General features: G+C 44.5%; 2 protein-coding genes across 6 annotated transcripts in view; one reads left to right on the forward strand and one right to left on the reverse strand.

Annotated features, from left to right (window-relative positions):
• atp8a2 (ATPase phospholipid transporting 8A2) overlaps nt 1-15,997 on the forward strand; it is a 48,911-nt gene extending 32,914 nt beyond the window's left edge. For all 5 annotated transcript variants that reach the window (XM_051066825.1, XM_051066826.1, XM_018673870.2 and 2 more), the window contains 12 exons: nt 3,035-3,218; nt 4,200-4,310; nt 5,724-5,798; nt 6,204-6,326; nt 6,876-6,954; nt 7,050-7,111; nt 7,591-7,647; nt 9,021-9,128; nt 10,998-11,086; nt 11,284-11,388; nt 13,763-13,854; nt 14,600-15,997. In XM_051066825.1, the coding sequence (XP_050922782.1) occupies nt 3,035-3,218; nt 4,200-4,310; nt 5,724-5,798; nt 6,204-6,326; nt 6,876-6,954; nt 7,050-7,111; nt 7,591-7,647; nt 9,021-9,128; nt 10,998-11,086; nt 11,284-11,388; nt 13,763-13,854; nt 14,600-14,694 (1,180 nt within the window). In that variant the 3' untranslated portion in view covers nt 14,695-15,997. The remainder of the gene's footprint in view (nt 1-3,034; nt 3,219-4,199; nt 4,311-5,723; nt 5,799-6,203; nt 6,327-6,875; nt 6,955-7,049; nt 7,112-7,590; nt 7,648-9,020; nt 9,129-10,997; nt 11,087-11,283; nt 11,389-13,762; nt 13,855-14,599) is intronic.
• A 2,237-nt stretch (nt 15,998-18,234) lies between these two features.
• On the reverse strand, nt 18,235-24,810 carry LOC108881754 (protein shisa-2). Its single transcript, XM_018673886.2, has 2 exons — nt 23,817-24,810; nt 18,235-19,199 (listed from the first exon to the last, which is right to left on the reverse strand). The coding sequence occupies exons 1-2, from the start codon at nt 24,118-24,120 to the stop codon at nt 18,634-18,636; spliced, it is 870 nt and encodes a 289-aa protein (XP_018529402.1). The 5' UTR covers nt 24,121-24,810; the 3' UTR covers nt 18,235-18,633.
• Nucleotides 24,811-24,866: the final 56 nt, after the last annotated feature.

The following is a 24,866-nucleotide window of genomic DNA, read 5'->3' on the forward strand; positions in this document are numbered from 1 at the left end:
GCTGTAGGTGACTCCTGTAATGATTGTGTATGTGCACAGGGCACTGTACTGTTAACAAGGTGCCTGTACATAATGAGCTATAGATTCTGCTTTGAAGCATAGAGGTGTCTGTGAGATAATGTCTCATCTGCTGTATGTGTGTGATGGTTCACAGTTTAGGAATGCGTGCGTGCATATGTGTGTCTCAGGGGCGGCAAAGTTGAGTGCGCTTGTACGCATGGGTTCCTAACTTCACTGTGCGTTTGTTTATAGGAGGACTTAGCGGCTGCTTATTTTCTGCTCAGCTCCACCGTGAAGAGCACCGGGAGCCTTTCATCTCTCCCAATGCCACTTTACACAATCCCAGACACTGTTAGCAGTGTTTAGAGGAAAGGTAGAGCGAGACAGAGAGAGAGAGATAAAGAGAGATTTGTGGTCAGAAGCGGAGAGATACACATGCAGACACACTCACACACACTTCAGACGCAGAAACAGGAAAAACAAAGAGCAGAGGCTGATCCCATCCTTCAGCAACGACTACAGAAGCCAAGACTCTCTCTGAGGTTTTCCCCCTGGAAAACCTGTGGTGGCGGTGGGGAGGGCAGGAGGTGTGTATGTGTGTGTGTTTGTGCATGTGTGTAAATATGTGTGTTTTTGCACACATCAGTGTATGAATGTTAAGCAGACCACCCAGCTCTGCAATTTCTTCTTGACCGGGACATGATCCTAGTTACATATTCATAGAAGATAGGCCATCTTTATGACCTGTGGGCTCCAGCCGGATGTGTGTGTGTGTGTGTTTGTGTGTGTGAGAGAGAGAGACGGGTCATACATCTGCTCATAATTTCATTCTGTCATATCTTCATCAAAGCATCATATTGTATTCTGTTCGCATGTGATGGCTCATGCGGCTTCACATAATTAAATTTTTTAACATCATTATCAGAGCATTGACAAACATGGTGGAGACTGAGTGCTGGACATAAGTTAGAGAGTTAGAGCTGTACCTGACACACATGCACACACAGAAACAGTCTTTGTGAAAGCGACTCCTCCTCCTTCTAGGAACTGTTTGAAGTATTGGCCACATTTTAAGAGCATAGTCCAGCCCTGATACTCAAATTACTATCACCTAATACATCACTGAGGCTCAGGTAATTACTATAATTAGGTAAATGTAATATAAATATTTAATATCTAGATTTGGGTTAATCTCTAAAAATGCAGCAAATAGTTACGTGACACATTAAATATCTACTTTCTGCTACCAGATAGTTAAGTGCTACAGGAACAGTAGCTGACTTTGAAGAGAAGAACCAGAACACACATTAAAAATCCTGTACTTCAGTGTAAAACACAAAGTAAATGTACTATAAATCACAACTAGAACATTTGCCACCAACAGCTTTTGTCACTCATACTGTGCACAAAGCCACTACAGTTGCAAGTGCTGTACTGTGGGCAAATATAACTTGCTTTGTTGTACATGTTTAATCCCAGCTCCAGTATCAGTTTTCTCCCATGCCTCCTCCTTTGTAGATGTAGTTGTTTTCACCATACCGGTTGCAGGTTGTAAGGAACAGACTCACTCAAGCTGTGTGCATGTGAATGACAGTGAACTGGCAGAAGGAACGCCTCCTCATTCAAAGTGTGTTTTGAAAACAGAGATGAAGACAAATTCAATCTTAGTCCCTGGATACAGAATGCAGCATTTAAGAATGTAAACACAGTGTGTGGTTGGATTTTTCTCACACAACCTCCTCCTAAGATCACTACCAGTTAGGCTTGATTGTTCCCTGATGTATCTCTCTAAAAAAGAGCCATTATTCAAAGCTGAATTATGAACTAAACAAATAAAAAGCTAGCATTCAGATGCATGTGAAAAGCAGGATCGTATTTTGTCTTGGCTAAAGAGAAACCCCTCTTTCTTATGTTACTGCCACACAAAATTAACAATCCGATCCGATCAAAAGCTCCAGAATAGCTACTAAATGGTCCTTGACTTACTTTTTCCAAGATGAAAAATGCACTTGCACTTTTAAGCCAAATGGACAAGACGTTCTTGAGGTACTCTGAAAAAATGGAAATTTACAAAATTTCCCTGTCAAACTCCATGTGCTTGGGATAGAACAGTCTTGTGATATGACCAAAAATATGACCAAAAGTTTATGTCAAAAATGCATTGATCTTTAAATTAGCATTTTAAAGTCACACAGGAATTTGAATATGTATAGAATTACCATAAGCTCACACAATTAACAACAAGATGGTTAGCACCCTCTACTGTCTCATACATCAAAAGCTATTAGAATATTCTATTCTTTCAATGGTATATCGTGGTGAAAATAGAGGGAAAAAACATATCCAAACCTCCTCAGTAAAGAGCCAAACAGAAACCAACACACAGGTGAGCATGGGACAGAGGCTGCCATTTCACAGATGCAACACATGACTCCATGAAATGAAAAGAAAATATCCACACTACATCAGCAAATGCAGCATAACACCTCACCATCATCTGTCAGTGGCCCTGAGGGGAAGCGTCTGTAATCGAGCTCCCTCTGTCTCCATTGTCAGCAGAGAGACAGAACCGGTTATAGACAGAGGATCAGTGATACAGGTCAAGAGGGTGGAGTACCACTGGAAGCTCCCTGACACACACACGCACACATGTTCTGAGGCACACTCAGACGTACACAGGCATGCACACACACATAGAAACACATCAAACGTGAGCTACGCGGAGTCTTATTAGCAGTGAACAGTGAATCATTGTTTCCTAATACCTGGTGAAGAGCAGTAAACAGAGCCGTGCCAGCCTCTCATCCATCTCTTTCTTTTTCCCCTTTCAACTGTTTCCCACTCTCAGTTGCCCAGACTTTTTTCTTTCTTTCCGAATGCCTGTTTTTTCCTTCTATCTCTAAATTTCTCTAAATTTTTCCCATGTCTCCACCTAAACCTAAACCTACTCCCACCCTCCACCCACTGAAACAGACAGCTGTGTACATTTAAAATGAACCTCTATCTCTACCATCTCTTCTTCCTTTTTCCTCAGAGTGTCTCCGCTGCAGAAGTCAGAGATCGTGGATATGGTGAAGAAGCACGTGAAAGCCATCACACTGGCGATAGGTGATGGTGCGAACGACGTGGGCATGATACAGACGGCTCATGTTGGGGTCGGGATCAGTGGCAACGAGGGCATGCAGGCCACCAACTCCTCTGACTACTCCATAGCACAGGTGGGGTGTAGACACAGCATAGAGACACACAGAGGGCAGTTATTCATGCATGGTTAGGGTCACACAGCTATGTTAAGAGGCTTCATATGAACATAGATCATGGACACATGTTTGGTTGCCCACCCGGCTCAAGTGTCTTTAGGCAAGACACTGAATCCTTACCTGATCACTGTTCAGCTCGTCCTGATCCTTGACCTCCCTCTGGGGGGACAACTGAAAGAAGGATTTACTCACAGGGGTCACTCAAGTATCATGTTGTCATGTCATGTTGACACTTAGCTCCTCACAAGTGTCTACAAGAAACTACATATATTTGTACTGGTTTAGAAATGTTTCTGTACTGATTTGGACTTTTCCAGGAGCTCTAGGCAGATTTTTTCCCAATTTGCTTCATTGCAAACAAAAAAAAATCTTGTACAAACAGCTAGTTGATTTTGACAGTTGGCTAATTATTCGACTCATTTATCAGTGAAAATGGCAAACATCTGGTTTTACTTCTCAAATGTGAGGATTTACTGCCTTTCTGTTTTATGTGTTTCACTTTTGGTTGGACAAAACAAGCAATTTGAAGAAGCTGTGATGGGAGGTTTTCTCTATTCTCTAACATTATATGGACTAAAGAAGCAAAAGTATTTATCAGTAACTACAACTGTTCACAATGCTGACAATGACAACTCATTGCAAATGTGAACAGGATGAAATGCAGCCTGATTGTTCTCCTAACTAAGCAGGAGTCTCGTCTGTGTCTGTGTCTCACATGAATGCTTTCTGTCACTTTCACTGTTTGAGTTGTTTATCACACAGCCCCGGGGATCTTGCACAACTTATCTTTATCAGTGAGCCTCCTCTTCCCTCAACTCTCTCCTTTCCCAGTGACATTCTTAACATCTTTTCTGTTCACTTTTGTGTCTCTAATTATTCATTTTAATCTTTATTCTAACTCCAATATTTTAATCATTTCTCTCTCTCTCTGATTGGTAGTTTTCCTACCTAGAGAAGCTACTGTTGGTCCATGGGGCGTGGAGCTACAACCGTGTCACCAAGTGCATCCTCTACTGTTTCTATAAGAATGTGGTCCTCTACATTATAGAGGTAAGAGCTTTGCCACCACACCCTCTCTGCTTTACACACACACACTCAGTTACATTAACAGAGACGTTTTGCAGCTGTTTGACAACATGGCTGACAGTGATGGACGAGGTGCCCTTCTGGTGTCTGCTTTCTGTCTCTATTGCTCACACACACACACACACTTGCACAGAAAAAACGTGTGTTTAGATCAGCAGTGATGAGGCCTTGGCTCCAAGGGTCGACTGATTTGTGTATGTGTGTGTGTGTGTGTGTGTGTGTGTGTGTGTGAGTGACGGAGGGGCACACCACTACCGTGGCCTGCCTGTTATGAGGGGTATTTGTTGTCAGCTGTGCGCCACCCGCCCCTCACCCTCTGTCTTGACATTAAGGATGCCAGCAGGTGCAGGTCCTCATGGGAGCCAGAGCCTGCAGCCTACTGTCCCACTCACACCACCACTCTGTGTCTGTGTGTGTGTGTATATTTATGTGTGTGTTTCCATGATTATCTCACATGATTGGCTCCCTGCAGAGCACTCTAGGCCAAAGGTTAGAGACTGTCTCTGTCCACTTAGTGGAGACAGAATAAGGGGGATGGGTGTGTGTGTGGGTGTTTTTTTGTGTATCTGACCTCACCCCTAGGCTGTATGCTCCACTGTATGCCCCAGGAATGCCACAACTCCCACTAGCGGCCCCAAACATTTTCCCTATCTGCCCTTAGATCAGCCTGTGTCTGCTCCATGACTGTGTGTGTATGTACAAGGCGTTAATGAAAGTTTCCCCTGGGCCAGAGTCACATTTAGTCACTGTGTTTCGGTAAATTAACTTCCATAAAGTCAGACAGTGGTTTCAGAGCCAGCCACAACCTCTGTGAGAAGTGCTTTTAAAACTTTGTGCCAGATGGCTTAATGGGGCTGCAGGAAGTGCAACTACTACACTAGCATATTTTATATTGAAAAATCTATATGTCATTGCCAAATGAATCATGATACTTTGGAATTACTTTTATAAAGGAATTGGACCTTCATGTCTTTCAGCCTCTATCTCAGCTAGCTGCTCAGCTAGTTTCAGCATTTTCCAAAACTAGGACCACAGTTCCTGTAAACGCTGCTGCTTTTTGATGCAGAGGTGATATTAGAGGTCGGAAATTGTACCACAATCTTTCCAGATGAAGGTACACTGATAGAAACTATCAAAGAAAGTGAGTGCAGGTGACTAGCAGTGTGCAGGACTTCTGGTTTCATTTCACTGTAACAGAAAATACTCCATACACAGCCTTCCAAGTTCCACTGGTTAATTTTGCCATGGGTAATGTGAACAGAGGCATACATTTGGCCACCTCTCCCCTGCTATTTCCACTATCAGTACCTCCCTAAGGCAGATTTATTCTCCACTATTGTTCCTCTTATCCCTCTCATCCCTCTCTTTGTGTCCCAGCTCTGGTTTGCCTTTGTGAACGGGTTTTCTGGCCAGATCCTTTTTGAGCGCTGGTGTATAGGCCTCTACAACGTGGTGAGTATCCGCCCTCACTCCCTCTCAAACTGTCTCACTCTTTTTACATTTCTCCTCTCTCCCTCTCTCTCAGTCTCACCCCTCCCCCTCCCTGTTTTACTTAGTTGTTAATTGCCCTCTCTTGCTTTCCACTTATCTCTCAATCAATCTCACTCTACTTTGTCTTCTGCTCTTTCTGCATGCCAGAGACATTCGTATGCATGTCTGTGTGTGTAAGTGTGTTTCTATGTGACTGACTGTGTCTGACTGCTGATGCCTTCAGGCTCCCCATTTTTAAAACATTATGGAATTCATTTTAGTCTAATATGAACATTGATTGTCCAACTAGTCCAACTTTTCGTGTGTATGTAAACACACTGCTCTATCGTTATGTGTATTAATGGTTGTGTCTTGTATGTGATCCAGATATTTACTGCACTGCCTCCGTTCACTTTGGGGATATTTGACCGGCCGTGCAGCCAGCAGAACATGCTCAGATTCCCGCAGCTCTACCGAATCACCCAGAATGCTGAGGGCTTCAACACCAAGGTACATGCACGCACATTTACAGCCTGCGTTCACCTATGCACACAAACAAATGCACAAACCACTTGCTGCGTTGGAAATCAAAGCTAATTCTGTCACTTTTGCACTCTGCGTTCAACTCGTCACACCTTGCGGCTTGTCTGTGGGATTGATGAGTGATGCCTACTGTTTGTTTGGGACGCCAGCGAGTAAACAAGAGTGGCATGGAGACTGGGATGTTTCCATAGCGACCTGTAATGAGATTCATAGGGCTAGAATAAGGAAGTCTTTCATTTTAGAGGGTACACCAGCAACTCAACCTACTGTATGTGTGTGAGTGTGTGTGTGTGTGTTAAAATGTGTGTATGTGTACAGTGCATGAGGGCACTTTTGATGGCAAGAATACAGTGGAAGTTGTGTGTTACTGTGAGGAATTGCTGTTTTTTGTATATTTTTATTTGTGTGGGAGTGTTGAGGCATAAATGTACTTTGGCATTAGTTTGCACTGACTTGTTTTCTACTCTTTTCTCCCCTATATCTCTCTCTCTCTTTCTGCCTGTCTCTCCCTCCCAGGTGTTTTGGGGACACTGTATCAACGCACTGATTCATTCAATTATTCTCTTTTGGTTTCCTCTTAAAATGTTAGAGCATGGTAAGTGACTTGCCAGAGTAATTCCTTTACATTCTTCCTTTACAAAGTGGACGGTAACACTTGTCATGATGCATCTGTGATCATGTTCCCCACAGACTCTCCCTTCAATAACGGTCAGGGAAATGACTACCTGTTTGTAGGAAATATGGTCTACACAGTAAGTGTATTACCTGCATTTTCCTTGCGTGTTTTTGTTTGTATTATGTTTTTATTTCTGTGTCCCTTGGCATACAGATGTGTTCATATTTTTGCATCTGCACAGTGTTTGTGTACACACCAGCACTGTGCAGCTTCCTTAGAACCAGTATGAGTCTCCAGTCAATCTAGTCTTGTCTAGCCAGTCTGTCTCCTCTCCTCTTCATCCCTCTCTTCTTTCTATTCACTCCTCCATTTCACAGTCTCGCTATCATTTTACTCCCTACAGTCTCATGTGAATGTTAGTGGTGTTTATTTGTTGTGTTATGTGTGTACAGACTACAGGGGGCTGTGGGGGTCTTGAGTATTTTAGCAGACATTGCTGAGTTAACTATATAACAATGTTTATTATCTCCACAGTCGCCGGGAAACTAATCCAGTTTCTCTGTTTTTTTATTTGCCCTCCCTCTCCCTTGTGTGTGTGTGCATGTTTATGTGTAGTATGTGGTAGTTACAGTGTGTCTGAAAGCTGGAATGGAGACCACCGCTTGGACCAGGGTAGGAACATTAACACACTCTAACATGCCACACAACATGTGCTGTATTTTACTCAGCCGTTGATAAATAAAGAGGAGGAGGGAGCCTGCTCTGTAAGGATTTCAGTGTGAGGATTTCATATAACTAGGTCTAAATGCTTCATAGTCAGGAAAGGCTTGGGAGAAGATGTGGCTTACCTTGATCTTGTGGCAGAGGTTTGAGGTTTCTCAAACTGCAGTTGCTTGCACCTCTTCTTTCAGACAGTTCACCTGGGGCTGTAGATTTTTTCCATTGCCCCAGTGCAATATTTCAAACATATCCACTGATGTTAAAACTTGGCAAAATGTCCAAATGTTGATAAAGTAACACTTCCTAACCATTCACATCACTTGAGGGCTTTTACTGTGAAGAAGCTGCTAGAAGTTTTGAATTTGTTTCAACAGATGAGACTTGTGAGGAATGAATGGATCAATCATTGCAGCTCAGACAAAGGAGAAAAACAGATCAGAAAACAGTGAGATGACCATCTGTTGGATGAATACTAAATACAGAGACAAGAGCGAAACAGATTTAATTTAACATAGTTAATTTAGAGCACAGATGTCCTCATTCTTTTCCAAGAATGTTCTACTCAAGTCTTGAGGATATATTTTTACACTCATCTATATGGTTACTCTCAAAGGTTTAAACTATATAGGTTATTGGTTATACTGCCAGGCAAGCTTTCAGTAGACAGGTTTCCCGTTTATGGACAGGCATGGATATGGGAACCACAGTTTAAAACAGTAAGTGTGCCTTAAAATGTCCACAGATAAATAGTAACAAATGAATAGGGTCAGACCCCAAGGTAACTCAGGCATTAGTGAGTCTGATGCATCATGAACAGGCAGCACGGCTTAACATTAGCTGCCTGCAGTGTATATATGAGCAAAACTTGAACAACTGTACATGAACTTTGCTTCAGTAAAATAAGAAGAATAAGAATCTGACCAAACGTCTGCTTTATATATTGCGATTAGATCTGTGGAGATCTGTATAGAGTTCAAAACGATAGTAGCTTGGGCTGAGATGATTTGGCTCACTGCTACTGTTGGAGAAAGAGAGATTGGCAGGATGGACAGAAGGGCGCTGACACCTTTGTCCGTTCAGCTGTCCACACAACAGCCTGGCAGTAATGAAGCGGGGTCCCGCTGGAATTCACACAGTGTCCACTTACAGCAGATCACAGAGAGCAGGATGAAGACAGGGGAAGGCGGGAGGGAAAGGTTGTCTATATTCGGATGAGCTGTATGTAAACTATTTGACCTCACGCTGTCTCTCTTTTCTGCGTCTTAATCTCTATCCTCCCCTGCACTCCCTCCTTTTGGCTCTTCTCCTTCCTCTGTCTGTTGTAGTTTTCCCACCTGGCAGTATGGGGAAGCATGGTGCTCTGGATGGTCTTCTTCGCTGTCTACTCAGCCATCTGGCCCACCATCCCCATCGCCCCCGACATGCTGGGCCAGGCAAGTCCACTCTCATATGTCATGTGTCACTCATTTCAGTAACAGGGGGTGATGGGGGTTAAAATAGCTCTACCCTGTACATCTCTTTTCCTCAATCTCCATCACCTGCCCCTCCCGTCTTCTTGGTTGCCAATACATGGCGCCTACGAGACTCACCTCTTGGGTGTTCCACGTCGGAACTGCTGGAACCCTGGGGGAGATTTATACCCCTCCAGCCCCTCTCACCAGGCGTCCCGCACCTGCTGCGTGTCACCCGAGCCCCAGTCTTTTACTGCCCTCTGTGGAGGTGTTGACTCAAGAGGGTGGGCTGCTGCTGCTGATGATGATGAGGGTCCAGTGGGGGTGAGGAAAATGTGCATGGGGGACCCCCTGATTGAGAGACTCATTTTAGAGTTTGGGGATAAAGGCGGGGGTGAGGTGAGGTGCCCCACTGAGTGGGTAGGGGAAGGGAATAGGGCCGTCTCAACTCCCCGCAGCCCATTAATTCAATTTGTGTCAGAAATCAGGAATGCGGTCAAATATCTCTGCAGCTGCTCAGTCTAACTGGGGAATGGTCAGAGACACTCAACCACCAACCCCCAACCCTCTTCCATCGTCCCCCCTAACTACCCTATTACCTCTCTTATTTCTCCCTGCTCTGGCTATCTATATTTCCATCTGTCCGCAGGGGACCGGGCAATGGAAAAGAGCTATATAGTTCTTCTCAGAATAACTGTGTGTAAATTTGTGCATGTCAGAATTAAGGCACTATGTGAGGTGAGTCCAGCTATGTGTGATTTGTGTTGACTGTAAAGTGGTGGAGACCAACAGTCTGTTTCTATGGATATAAGAAAACAGAGAAAATTGTTTACCGTGCCTCCATCCTCACATAGTATAAAGACCATGTGATATACTGTGTGTCCAATGCTGTGAAAAAGAACTACGTGTCTCTGTGTGTAGGTGTTTGTCACAAACAGAAAGACACAGAGTGTCTGTGTGTCCAGTTGGATCATCTGCACTGTGGTTGTGATTCCAGCTGCTGCAGAGGATATTTCCTAATGGCTTTCCGATTCATTTTCCTTGTTGCCTTTTCCACTGGGAACCGAATTGTCTCTATATCTCTGGATCCAAGCACAGGACACAGGAAACACATGATATGGGCAGTAAAGTAGTAGAAGTAAAGGACGTCATGGTGCATAAAATGCTTGCGACTATTGACTTGAAGGTTCACGCCTAGAAACAAAGAGTTAGGCTTGTGAAACACCACAGAGCTCTTGGAGATAAGCAAAGGGGAGAGATTGGGTAATAAAGAGAAAACTGAGGGATTTATAGGAACAGGCGAGGACAAGCAGCAGCAGATAGTCACTAATAATGAAAAGAAGTTGTGAAAGAGTGAGATTGGAGGGAAAGAGATGTGTGGGAGTAAGAAGCAGGGAGACAGACAGACGGACAAATTGAGACAGTGGTTAGATGCATGATTAATCCCTGGAGACAGACCAAGGATGGGGGTCAAAGGTCAGTGAAGCTGGCTGCAGCTGGACTGCAGAGACAGGTAGGGGGGATCTGTGGTTACTTACTAGCATTTTTATCTTTTGGCATCATAGAATCAAGCATTGTATTTCAGCAGTGGGAATACTTTGCTAAATCCAGTTTGTGGTGTAGATACAGGGTGTGAGAAAGCTGTTAAATATTTGGCTAACATTAAGCGTATTCAACTTTGGCTAACTCTGATTCTTTATGCTCTGTATGACTTTCACTGTGCTTTGTCTCACATTTTTCTCTGCCTCAACCACATGTTTCTCTGTACTCGTTGCAGAGAAAAATGACTTAATACTCAATTTGAATTAATATAGGAGCGAAATAAATAGAGCCTGTGTGTTGTCATTGCAGGCTGGCAGGGTGATGCAGTGCTGGCACTTCTGGCTGGGCCTGGTCCTGGTGCCTACTGCATGTTTACTCAAAGACTTTGCTTGGACCGCGTAAGTAGAACACATTTAATATAAATATATGGGAAATCCATACAGAGACTATTTAACTTAACCGAACCGTTTACATAACCCATACTGAGTCTATGTCAGCACTTACGCACACTTTATATTATGAATCACATGTGTCTGCAAAGTCAAACACTCAAACTTTCCTTCATCGGTCTGATGAGCTTATTTCTGCTTTTCAGCACACGCCGCACTGTGAGGAAGTCTCTTCTGGAGGAGGTGCAGGAGTTGGAGGCTCGGGCCGTCGACCCAGGGGCAGCTGTACTTAGGGATGCCAGCGGCCGCAGGTATATAAAATAAACTCTGCAAAGCATCATGGGATTGGAGTCATATCCAGTTTTATTTTGTCATTAGTCAGGTTATTCTGTTGATTTTATGATATGATTTTTATCCATGTGTTTAAGGAATGTACATGTGCAGGTTTGTTGTAAAGCTGTATACAGGTTATATGTTTTTCTATGTTTGGTATTCATTATTCCCCCTGTGGCACCGTCCATAGGACTGAAGCCAAAGCTGAGGTCCCATAGAGCCAGAGCTGTCACAAGCTCACAGAGGTAGTTTCTGGGTTTGCACTGTCCCACTGTGTGAACTGTGACCTCTGATGACCCGTGTGCCCCACTGCAAGCTGCTTTGGAGTGACTCTCGCCTGTTTTCCATCAACTGAGCTCATACATCTCTGTTTATTCTGTAATCACCTGTCCCCCTTTTCCCTTACTGTCATTTAAATTTTTTATTTTTCTTCTTATGTCCATTTTTTTCTATTCCTCTCTCTCTCTGGATCGCTTCATAGGTGGATCAATTTGAACTGCTGTACAGACCTGGTGTGTTGACTGGATTTGCCTGTAGTTCTCTCGCTGTGACTTAGCCTTGTGTGTGGTGTCACTAGAGATGTGTTAGAACCGAGTGCGTTGTTTAATTTTGGCGGAAATTCTGCAGGTTATAGAAACAGTATGTAGGTAGGATTATAGAGGTTTGACCATCTGCCTGCAATGTTGGAAAGTACTTTATTTGGACTTTATTTGGATTTGCTCTGTGGTGTCACTACATTTTACCTAAATACAATCCAAATACTTTTTCAACCACTGTTTGCCAGTAAGTATTAAAAAGAGTTGTATAAAACTCAGATATTATGACTTACTGTAAAAATTAGTCAGATGTGAGTCAACCAAGACAAGCTGCTTTCTCAGAGCAGTTTTGGTTTTCAGGTCTGAGGTATGTTTTCAGGTTGAGGAGGGAAGGGTGGGTAACCACAGTGCTCCTCCTGACCCTTACACAGGGCCCCGTCCTGGACTGACCCTGCATTTAAACCCAGGATCCTTGGGCCCCTCTCCATTTAGAATAAAAGAAGTAAAGTAAGGGTGGGCAGAGAGGCGATGGAAAAGAGCACATCTGTGTTTGTAGTTCCTGGGGAGGTCCTGGGGTAGGCATGGGAAAGGGGTGGAAAGGTAGAGTACAGGAGCGTCTCGAGGGAAGAGTTCAAACGGAGCACATCCTTGGACCATTTTGAATCAGAAGGTAGTCGGGATGAAACATCACAGGCGGAGAAAGGAGTCGTACTGATGCATGAGCCTTTCATTTATTTGTCCAACCACCATTTAGTCTTTTATCATTCACTCAGCACTGTCATCTATCTAACAGACATCATTTTCTTTGGCTAAAGACTGCTTCAACAAACTTCATAGCCCCTCGATTTTTTTCTTCTTTTTTTCACAAACACTCCAGTGAAGGTTCCCAACAGTCACATACAGTGTTAAGAATTTCCTAACTGTTTGCTCCAAATTTTAACCTTGGGAAGGCTTTTTTCCCATAACTACTCTGTTGATCATCATCACTGCTGCCTTAGTGCCAGGGAAACCCCTCTTGTGTGAATTTAATGCTTCATTGGCAGATAAGGTAGAAAATGTCAAATGAAATTGGCAAAAGTCAACTTCCTGACGTGGCAGACGGTGATACAAGTGTTACATCCAGTAATTTTGTCTATCGCCTTTAATGGCAGTAATCATGGTGATGAGACTAGAGGGACATATGCAAACTTAATAAGCGTGTGAGCATGCGTGCGTTTGTGTGCAAAATCTGGAAAAGGCTTAGTTATTTTTGGTCATGGGAGAGAGGAGCCGTGACGGCGTGTGGTCTCAGAACAGAGGATCCAGTCTTCTTTTTGGCAAGGGGGGAGTTAAGAGGAGAGGAGAGAGGAGTGGGGAGTGAGGAATATTTTACTGTGGATGTCCTGTTACCCTGCAGGCAGTTTGTGAATTACTGTTGGGTTAAATTGAATGTCAGAAGCAGTCAGTATCAAATCCACCTCCTACCAACTTTCAGGTCTTAAGTCCACTTAGATTTGTTGACTTATTGATCTGTGTGCTTCTACTGTATGTTGATCCCTGTTGGAGAAATAATCTTTCCTGGTATACTGCAGTGTTTTTCTCAAGAACACTTAAAAGTTGAAGGACTGTCTCTTTAATAACCAAGCTCCATTCAGATGTGTGGATAGTTGCAAACATTAAATACTGACAAAAAACTAGGGACCTACTCACTGATTAAAACATATTTCCCAGTAACTAGTGATGGTGCTGTGTAGTAGTGTGAGTAGTGTAGATTCTCTGTAAACAAGTAGTTACGTGTGAACTTTGAGATAACTGTTCTTCCTTTCTCTTCTTACAGTCTAAACGAACGAGCCCATCTGCTGACAAGAGTCTTTAGGAAAACACCTTCAAGTGTAGGACGCTCAAACTCGGTGCAGCAGACTGTGTCACGTGAGTATCCTTCCCAAATGCACATACATACAGCTTTACCAGAGTCCTGCTTCAACACAGGCCGTCAGGCTCATTTCTCATGTATGTATTTTCCTGGCAATAATGTAATGTAAGTGCAGATTTGTCAGTCATTATTGGCACTTTGTTCTTCTATAAGATGTGAGTGGAAACCCAATGTCTCTCATCACATCAAATAAGGAGTCTTAAAAACCCCTGTCAAGCTCAACAGCCAGTGTATATCCTGCCAGTATAAATAGGATTCAGGACAAGAAAGAGAAACAATGTGATTAGCTTTATCTCACACATATTTGCAAAATCAGATTTGTTCCTGTTTGTTTGTGTTCACAGATTTTTAATATCTGTGCCATGTATGGATTCCCTGTTTCCAGTTGTGAAGCCAAGGAAAACACTGATTAAAGGACTTTCAAGATTGTGTCAATGTTTGAACACATACTCTTAGTGACCAGTGAAATACAAAACCCCCGTGCAGAGTAGTGCAGTCTAGAGCTGAAACAATTCAATGATTTGAATATCAACAGGAATCCAAAATATTTTAAAGCAAAGTCCCTAGTTTTAGATTCTCAGTTGCTTGTGTATTCTCTGTTTCATGTAATGTTAAACTAAATACTAATGTAGTCTCAACAAACAGTGAAGTATATTATGCTGCATTACATTGTAAAGTTGTTTACATTTTTCTTCACCTCAGGGTTCATCATTTCAGACCTGTCTTCTTCTCTCTCTTCAGATGGCTATGCCTTCTCTCAGGAGGAGCACGGCGTGGTGTCCCAGTCCCAGGTCGTGCGCTCCTACGACACCACCCGCCAGCGCCCCAGCCTCTAGCCCCACCCCTGACCAAGGCTTTGGCTCACCGTAGCAATGGTTGTCAAGGTGACAGCGGAGACAGACTTATGTGACACCCTCACGCTGGGTGACCAACCCCTGCTGTGGCCTTAACTGGAACTATGACCTGACCCCCTCGCCGGGGGGTGGGGGTCACGGTCAGGCATGGAGACCGTCGCTGGTGCATGGAGGACTGACTTGAGAGAAGGGACCAGGCCGAATATACAGAATAAACTTCTAAACTCACACAAAGCTGCACAGGCATGAGCAATCATATCCACGCACAGACATGTTAAGTCAAACTCAGAGACTGCTACTCATATCTGTATACCCCTCAGACTGGGTTTGGATCATGTCACTGTGTGTTAATGTGTGTGTGTGTGTGTGTGCGCGTGTGCACATTCCAGTGCGTTTGTATCTGCCTGTGCATGTATGTCTGCACGCATTGGCGCTCCCGTGTTTGTGTGCATGTGTGTGTCGGTCCACGTGTGTTTGTGCGTTAGCTTCCACGGTTCCCTCTCATCTCGCTCTTGTGAGGTGGGTTTAGCTCGTCTGTCATCACATGCCGACACGGAAGGGAAGGGGACGTCAAAATAAACACACTCACACTCACACACACACACACAAGCGCAGATGAATTCCTTAAAAAAGGGAGGGAGGGAAGCATAGACCAAGGACCACCGGAGCCCTGCACCCCCAGCTTACAGCCCCCCTCTACATCCCATCGCAGCAACAAGCCTCACTGCCAAACACCACAGAGATGCCACTGAGGCAGAACGCGCTCACCATAAAACCGGACCACCACCCTGCTGCAACCCCTCCTACCCCACTGGGACCTCCTCTTGCTTATCTCTCCCTTCATTTTTCTTCCTTCCTATCGCTCCCATCTCCTAGCCGCTCCGCAGCTTCCACGTCTCTCCTCCTCTGCTGCACATCTACTCACCTCAGCCAGTTGAGAAAAAAAAATCCACTCTCGTCTTTCCTGTTTTTAATTCTGACCGCTCCTGTGATTCCTGGTGCCGCCTGTCTAGCAACGTCAGCTGACATAGAATCAGCAAGCCTGGCATTAGTGCTTCCTTCTTCATTTCTTTTGGACTCCCACTCTTTACTGGACTGTTCCTTTCTTTTTTTCTTTTTTTTTTAAATTAAAGTGGACATTAATGTGTATGTGTTTATAATTTTTGTTCTCTTTTCATTAATGCCTGTTTTTGTACTCATATGTCAAGACATGTCTTAGAGGGAATATTTTACTTGAACTAGTGCTAATAGACATTCAAACAGAAGGGATCTGATTGAGACTCTCGCCTGGATCATGTGTTTTTCTGTCTGAATGTAGAGTCCATTGTCTGTGTGCTCTGTGTTGAGGACACTCTGGTTCAGGAATGCAAGACTGAAAGGGAGGGAGAGGGGGGATGTCCATCTGAGTCCTAATCATTAAATCTAATCAATCCATGGCCTGACAAAATGTCTCCGTCTGTTGACTGTAAGCTGTCTACTCGCGCAGTCAATCAGGTTTTTTGAGTCAAACTGTGGCTACAGTGTCGTGGGAGGACATTAGTTTACATTTTATGCTTAAAATGGATCAAAAGAGTTTGATCTTTACATGATTTTCTATACCATCAGGATCAAGCCTCTCCCACGCTCCCTCTCCAAGCTCAGGAGGGTTGGTGGAGATGGACCATTAGGCGATTAATGCACACCCCAGCCCCTGGACACTGGAGTCCAACTGGAGATCCCTTTCCCACCCACCTTCCTGGATGTGGCCCAGCCCAAACCGACTACAGCTGCTCCAGTATGGAGAATCCATCGGGCCGCAGCCGAGCGGGAGCCAGAGAGCCATTTATGCTTTTCAACTCCTCCCCAGCTGACTCCCCAATGGCCTGGGCCCGCTCCGCTTTCCACATTACTGTAGCTGAGTTTCTGGAGGAGCCTGCCAAAACTACACCTCCGCATCGTCATAGTTTTAAACTGTCCATTGTTGCGGTTTATTGTTCCTCCTCTCTGAGCGTCGGGTGATGTGACAGGTATTTGTTGGTTCCTCTGCGGGTGGTAGAGCTGTCTGTGAATGTGCATAATTGGTGTTTTTAATAGCTTAAGTAAGAGAGTGTTTACGTTTAAAGGGGATTAAGAATTTGAGACTTTCACTACACAGATTTGTTTTTCGTTAACCAAGCCTTGTCTCCAAGTGTTGGTGTGTAAATATCACTCGGAGGGACAACAGCAACACAAAAAGTGTCCCTTCAGGGTTTTAAAACACAAAACTTTGCTTGTTTAATATTTATGACAGTAGAGGGTGATAAAATACTGACACATGAGGTCTCAACACATGTTTTCTGGTTTAAAAAGAAGTTTATTTTTTTTTACAATTCATATGAAATGTGTCACTCCTGCATCAAATCACTGTATTTCACAGAGGGAGCATCCACCATTTTACACATACTCTTACTTTGTCACACTCAAGCTGCCTACTGTATCTTACAGACATTGTGCTTGGGGTGCAGATGAGGTACACAGACATACTGGTTTCAGTACCACTGTATGGGACATCTGAGGCTGCACACTCAGTGGAGCAGCACATTCCTCAGGTTGCATATTACTTTTAATTGCGAGTTAGCAGTGACCCAGCTGCACAACAGTTCTCAGAATGGCAGAAAAAACATGAGTTTCACTCCTTTTTTTTCTTTTTAAACAACCAATAACCGACATTTCTGTGCCTTACTTAAGTGGAAAATAATGACTCAAAGCTGCCCTGGAGCTGCCCATGCCCTCTCCTAACTAACGCACTGAACTGTGGGAGTGTTAAATACACACACACATGCACACACGTCTCTCGCAGGAGAGAAGCGAAAGGGGGCATTTGGCAGAGTTTTCACTGTATAATTAACTCTGTAATCTTCAGAGAGCTGCCTCTCACTCCTTCTCTGTCACACACTCACAGTACTCAGGTACATTAACTGCCAGCCTTGCATGAAATGTCTCTTTTTTTGTGTGTCTTGTGTGTTTCCGCTCAGGGCAGTTGGGGCAAACTTTTTTTTTTTTTTTGGGGTGGCAGGAGGGGAGGTTGTGTAGCAGGGTGGAGCGTCACAGTCTATGTCCTGTGTCCACTTCATTAGAGTTTAAATGGTCTACAGGGAGATTGCAACTGCCTTTCACATCATTCACATCACACCACCTGCATTTCCCATTACACGCAGATCACTCACAGTTACTCATACGACCACATCCCTCCACACTTCACACTCTCTTCCAAACTCACACACGTACAGCACAAACATCTTTTCACATACTTTCTCCCCTCATACTTTCAACACAAACATACAGTATACTGTATTGTATAAACCACTCACAACCATTCACAAGTGCAGATGTGCACATGGCATAAACACAGCATGTGGTCATAATTTTCTTTTTTTTCTCTTGCTTGAATAGCCACTTCTCATACAGTCCACTGCTATAAATCATCCAGTCATCACTCATTCAAGCAGACACAAGCCAACAAATCCTTTTTCTCACTCTCCCATACACATACATGCAAACACAAACATGTGCACAGTCTTTATTTGAGCTGCAGGCCACAGTTAGCTGTGCATTATCACCCATCTGGGCTGTGTAAATCTCCAATATGCAGTTTAATCTTTGCATCAAGACAGAAAATTGTTTATGCATCCATCTTACCCCATCATAGACTGAGCTTAGCTCATTCCAGTTTGGCAAGAGATCGTATGACACACTAAACAGACACACAACACACACAATGGCAGGGCAGGCCCTGCTGCCAGCAATGGCTTTATGAGTCCTTCATGTGAGTTTGACTCCCTGCCTCTCTTTTTCCACTCTGGCAGCGTCCCCAAAAGGTCTCTGGCGCAGCCCTCACAGGTTAAACTTCACAAGTTAGTCTTCACAACAAAGTGGCAGAGTGGTGTGCATGTTGGCCCCTCATCACACTGTCACTGGAGGGTATTTCTGGTCACTGGTGACACTGGACCCTCCGGTGGGAGGAGGGCAGGGGGACTGGAGGGGTCTGTATCCTCCCTGGGTGGGGTCCAGGAAGGCCGGGGAGGTGGACACAGGGTGAGCGTAGCCGATGTACTGTGGGTGCAGGAACTGTCCCTGGTGAGGCATGATCTGGGTGGCCTGCTGGCAGTTGAGTACGGAGAAATTGGTGGGCATGTTGACGAAGACGCTGGCATCGGGCGGCAGGCAGCAAGAGGCCTGAGCCCGCATGAGAGGAGGGGGAGCAGGACGGGGAGCGGCAGGTGGGGCAGAGGAGCTGGATGAGGTGGCTGTGCTGGACTGGCGGGATGATGAGCCTCTGGAAGTGCTCGCCATCATAGGGATGGTTTCCAACAGGCGCCCGCTGCCGGCGCCGCCTCCTGTTGCTCCTCCTGACGACAGTTCCTGTTTGGGGCGGAGACAGCGGCAGCAACACACAGCAACCACAGATCCCACCAGGATGAAAGCTACAAACACAGAGCCCACGATCAGGAACGGCACATAGATGGGCACTAGAGAGAGAGAGGAGAAAGAAGACACATTAAATCACAGCTAATGTACCAGCTTTGGTGGCAAAATATTGACTTCTAACTTCAAAGCAACACCGCCTCACACACTCACATGTCTTGCTTCCCTGCACAAGCAAAGCTCCTACATGTGAGTTGAGATTGGGTAAGACAGTTAAACAAAAGACTGAGTGGAGAGGAGTGTTTGGACTAGAGTTGAAGAATGAAAGGTACACTGGGATTGGGTCCCCAGGGAGCCCCAGGCTCTCATTAGCAGTTATTAACTTTGTTTTGATCTGTTTTAATCCCGTGCACCCTGCTGTGTCCCCAGCCTCCTCGACCCTGCAGACCAGTGTGTGTGTGTGTGTTTGCACGGGTGACATTCTTAAGCCTGTAGCTGCCAGCTGATATTTGTGACCCTTCTTTTTCTTTGGCTATTTATGACCAAGCCTTTGAAAATAAGTCCCTCAAGTTGAACTACAGTGCTTGGCTTCTGCTTAAAGAAGGGTATTAAAGTTGACTGATTTAATGTAGCTGAATGTGAGGTTATTCAGCCCTTTAAATCAGAGGAGTAAGCCAATTCCTCCTCAGCTGACCTTTTCTTTCTTTTCACTTAAAACAGCAAATCTTACTCGCAACAAAGTACTTAAGCAACTCTCGCAATTCCACCAATCAGACTGTCATTTGCCAGGTCAAATAGCAGAGGCATTACTAAACAGGTTAAGGTCTTGACATTTTTATACATGAAGATCTCGGTTTCAGCCTGTAAATTTGCTAAGTGAGCAGGAGACGCTCCAACAACAACTCTGAAACATGATCAACAATAAGCTTTCCTTTACTTAATCTCATTGCTTTACCGACTGCACCTTTTGGCCAAAATAGCAAAAGGCATGGAGCGAATGTTTTTGGCAGACACAGGGTCACAGGCGAGATGAGGTCACTCCTGAGGTGCTTTCCTCAGTCGTTTATTCCCATGCTTGCTTGCACAAACACCTTACAAACACAATAACCACCATGTTACGTTATAAGTGATTAGTTGTGTTTTATTGTTCCCACAGGGTGTACTTATTTTCTGCTTTGAATGTGCCCATGTGTTATGGGATGTAACTGTATGCCAGAGAGAGAGAGGTGGCAACTGGCTCCAGTTTCCTTTTGTCTCTTGGCTCTTTGAAATGCATCCATGAAGCCTTGAGAAACTTTTCAGAAATGCTCATCAAAAGTAGCAGGGTATTAAAAGGATTACTGCGTGAAACCTGTTAAGAGCTGGAGGGACATTCGCCAGCTGAGGCGGTAAGTCCAGGTGACAAAAGACGCAGGCCAGCGGCAGAAGGTGCTGAAACTCTGTGACATGAAACGAGCTGGGGACCTTGACCCATTTCCCTTTGACAAGAAGTGGTGTCAGCTTCAGAGGGCTAATGTACCTCACAGGCTACACACCTTCCAGTAAACAGGTTTTAACAGGAACTCTGTTATGGCAACACATATAAGTTACAAGAGCAGAAATGTCCCAGGGAGCATTTTACATGCCCTCTTTTCCTGCACTTATATGGCCTCCACCTCAACATCTCTGTTTCCACTCCCTTTTTCTGCATGGCTGATCAGGATTAGTAATTGCAAAAACTTTCTGTTAGTTCCTCTTTTTTCCAGTGTGGAGCTCCTTTCCAAAATGTTGTACAGTAAATCAGTGATGGAGGGGGGTAAGCATGCAGAGTTGGAAGAAGTATGCAGATCCTTCATTTAAGTAAAAATAACAATGAGAAAACAGTCTGTTACAAGTAAAAACCCTGCATTTACCCTGCAAGTAAAATGTACTTAATAAACTCCTTATGCAGTAAAATGATGCCTGTGACTGGTATATTAGTATTATAGTATTAGATCATTACTGATGCATCAGTGTGTGAGCTGTATTTTACTGCTACTGCTGGTCGAGATGAAGCTACTTTTTATATTGTTAACGAGTTAGACCAGTGGTTTAAGCAGAGCTGCGAGTTATATGCTAACATTAGCATGCTAGCACGCTCACGGCGACAATACTAACACGCTGATGTGTTACGCAGGTATGACGTTTACCACGTTCGCCATCTTGGTTTAGCATATTAGCTCGCCAACGTTTGCTAATTAGCGCTATACATAAAGTGGGACTGAGACGTCTGATAAGTCTTGAGGGTATTTAGTCATGAACCGAAGTGTTGGACAAACTTGACCTTATAAATGTGAACCTCGTGGTTCTTGGTTCTAGGACACAGTTTTTGTCAAAATGTTAGCTAGTTTCGACCATAAACAAATGCATTGATTAGTGGCCATTTCCAAAATAAATGGACCCACTGTGCTCCGAGCATAACGCCCTCCCATCTCATTAGGTGAGTCAAACGTTTCAGTGAATGAGGAAACATTTTCTAAATGAAAGTTTGCATATGATGGAAACGGTGTAGGAGTCACCTCTGTGTCACTCGTAGGTGGAAATACTAACAAGTCTCCCATGCTTTTTGTCAGGGGGTCACCAGCTAAGAAAGGATAGGAGTCAGTGATTTGATATTGATCAGTGAGTTGTGTTTTTCTATGCAAAATCTTAATCTAAGTTATTTGTTATGTCTGGCTATGTGTGTTTTTCTTTTGGTCTGCTGTACTCAGATCTGTCTTGCAAAAGAGATTTTGATCTCACTGACATCACCTGGTACCACTTCACAGTACAGTATTTCCATCTGAAATGTAGAGGTGAAGCATAAAGTAGCATTAAAAGGAAATACTCGAGTGAAGTGAAAATACCTTTAAATTATATCTCAATAACTGTACTTAATGATTTTCTATCACTTAAAATCCAGTCTGATTCAGCATCTATCTTTTACAGCTCAGCAAAGGAATGTATTTCTTTTCCTCCTGCTATGTGTGATTTTTCTAAGCACAGACATCACTTTTTGTGCACATGGTGTTTGAAACCCTCCTATTGTTCCCTGTCACTCCTCCACACCTGTTGCTGCAGTTGAGCTGTGGCAGCCATGCAGCCCCCCTCCCTCCTCTCCTAAGCTCTTGTTTTGGGCACAGCCTTTGTGGCTGGCTGGCTGGACGGACTCTCCCTCGTCTCTCTTGGCTATCCCACGGGCATTCTTCTGTTCCTAAATACCATATGTTCCTTCATGTTGAGCACATTAATAATTTCCTGCCTGTTATCCATTGACATTGCTGTGTGTGTCTTTCCCGGATGATTAATAAGCTGCGAGCATATGAAAAATGAATGAAATGCATAAACTGAGCTGGGCTTTGCGTGAAAAAAAAAATCCTTTCTCTTAGTGAGGAAAAAGCTGCTTTTCTTTAAGTTATTTTGGCTGGAGGCCACTGAATGAAATGTATATACTTCTTCCTGCAGTGATAAGGTATGGTAGTCTTAGCAAATGACAGATTATAGCTGGAGGTCTAGAAGAGGGCATAATATCCTCCAGGGAGACATGAAATAAGCCTGTGTTGCCTTTTTCTCTGATGTCCAATATTTCCTCTATTTTTCAGGAGTGCTGTTATCAACTTGTTCATCTTTTATTCCGCAGCTTCAAGAGGCTTTATGGTAGATTAACATATGGGAATGTAAGCAATGATGAATGGGGAGCTGGGGTGGAGAAAGAAGAGATGTCACCTAATCCACCAGATAAATTGGAACATATGGGTTATACTGTATGTAGCTATGGTTTCAGTAGTGATGCTTCTCTTAAGTGCAATTTTTTATGAATGTATATGTGTCTTGTATTTAGCAAATCTGAGTGTGAATCCCTCAAAAGCCCAGAGACACCAGAGAGACTGCAGTGTGGGGATTACAGAAGCAGCTTGATGATGGGAAAAGGAATCCACAAGTCTGGTAGGAAATGATACATAACCTGATTTGTGTGTGTGTGTGTGTGTGTGTTTTAATGAACAGAGCTGTCAGCGCCTTTGGTGAACCACTGTCCAAGATCCGGTCAAGTCCAAACTTGATCCCCGTGGGGACAGCGTGATCTGAGCCCCGGCCCCCTCTTGCACTGTTACAGGCCAGAACAAACACAGCTATTTATAAAGTGCTGCGGCACGACACAGTGTGCCATTTGTGAGCGCAGTTAACTGGTTTTTGGAGAGGAGTCTGCTGTCTCCTGTGCAGCTGTCGTTGCCAACCGGGACGGGCAGCAGATGAACCTCTTAACAGGGAGATACTGTGGGTCTGTTAGGTTTATGAGAGGAAGCCAAAGCTCTCTTAATAGGCTCCTAATAGACGTCCTGTGCATGCGCCTTGGACATGGCGTCACCTCACTCACCATTTTAATGTATGAAGCTGGTTTATACATTACTTTTTATTATGTTTATATGGAATCTAATCAAAAAACAAAGGTTTATCTGAGAGTAACCAAGAGTTTGAAGTGAGCATTGCAGTCACTCCAATGAGGCAACAGGTCAGTTAGTTTCAGTGCATTGTCTAAGACATATTTAGTCTTTCTTTGTCTTAAGTCACACTGGGGATATTTTGACAGTCCTCATTAGTCGGAAGACAGCACATTCAGGCCACCAGCTCACTGAACCACTTAGTCTTTGTATACATTTATGCGTTTTGGTGATGCCTTTGTGCTAGAAGTTGTATTTGCAGCAGTAGAAGTTATGGGCCAATACCTGCACTGGAGTCCTTGTTCTCCTTGCTCTCTGTCCCGGGCTCCTGAGCCTGCCGGTCGTTATCGCAGCTCCCCTGATCCAGCCGCGCGTCGGTGCTGGAGCAGCAGTAGCGCAGCTCGCATTTCCCGCAGCAGATGATCGCGTCCTCCCCGTCGATCTTCTCCGGACACTGGAACCCTTCTTTCCACGCGCCCTGGGAGTCGTGCCAGCCGTGGCAGTACTCCCCGCTGGCTTTCACGTCGATGATGACCAGGAGCAGAGTCAAAATCACGGTGACGGACATCGGGAATCCTCCTCCCCACATCCTCGGCCAGTTGGCCCCCGCGATTCGCACGCTGGCGCACTGGAAAGAGACGGTTTTCACTCCCCGCGTCGAACCTGGCGGTGAAGGGGGTGATACGGTTGATCGGTGCGATGAAGGGAGCTGAGGGGATGATGTAGGAGAGCAACAACCCGCTTAGAAGCTGTCATTTGTTAGAGAAATCCCGTGCGTAATTCAGATCCAACGTCTCCAAACAGGACTTTGCAGTGTTGGTTATCATCCAAGAATTGTCGAAAACACTTAATAATGCTACCGAGGGCAAAGCTGACAGAATTACAAAGAACTATACAGATTCCAGCTGTAAGTCCTCTGAGCTCTGGTAAATCCAACAGTGACAGACTAATGGATCTCCTCTGGCGCTGCGGTGAGGCTGTTCATGTCTCCTCCTGACTCTTCAAATGACTTTCCACAGGGATGCAGAGAAACCAACACTTGTAGCCTGATCCACGGGCGCGCAGCTGCTGTCACTCCCGCGTCCCCCCACCGCGAGCCCCACGCGTAAAGATAACTTTTCAAACTTTTGTGGCTCGGTACGCATCGTTGGGCGTCAGAGGCCAAGTCATCTAAGTCTGGGTCGGTGTAGTCCCGATTGAACTAAAGCGCGCAGAGTCTATCCCACCGCGCGTCAGAGTGAGAGGGGCGTGTAAAAAAAAAAAAAAGTTAGTGCAAATACACACCTCTCCACAATGCAGCAATAAAGCGTCGGGATGACCAGTGTCAAGTTACAG

This window comes from Lates calcarifer, linkage group LG24, assembly GCF_001640805.2.
Source record: "Lates calcarifer isolate ASB-BC8 linkage group LG24, TLL_Latcal_v3, whole genome shotgun sequence".
Lineage (NCBI taxonomy): Eukaryota > Metazoa > Chordata > Actinopteri > Centropomidae > Lates > Lates calcarifer.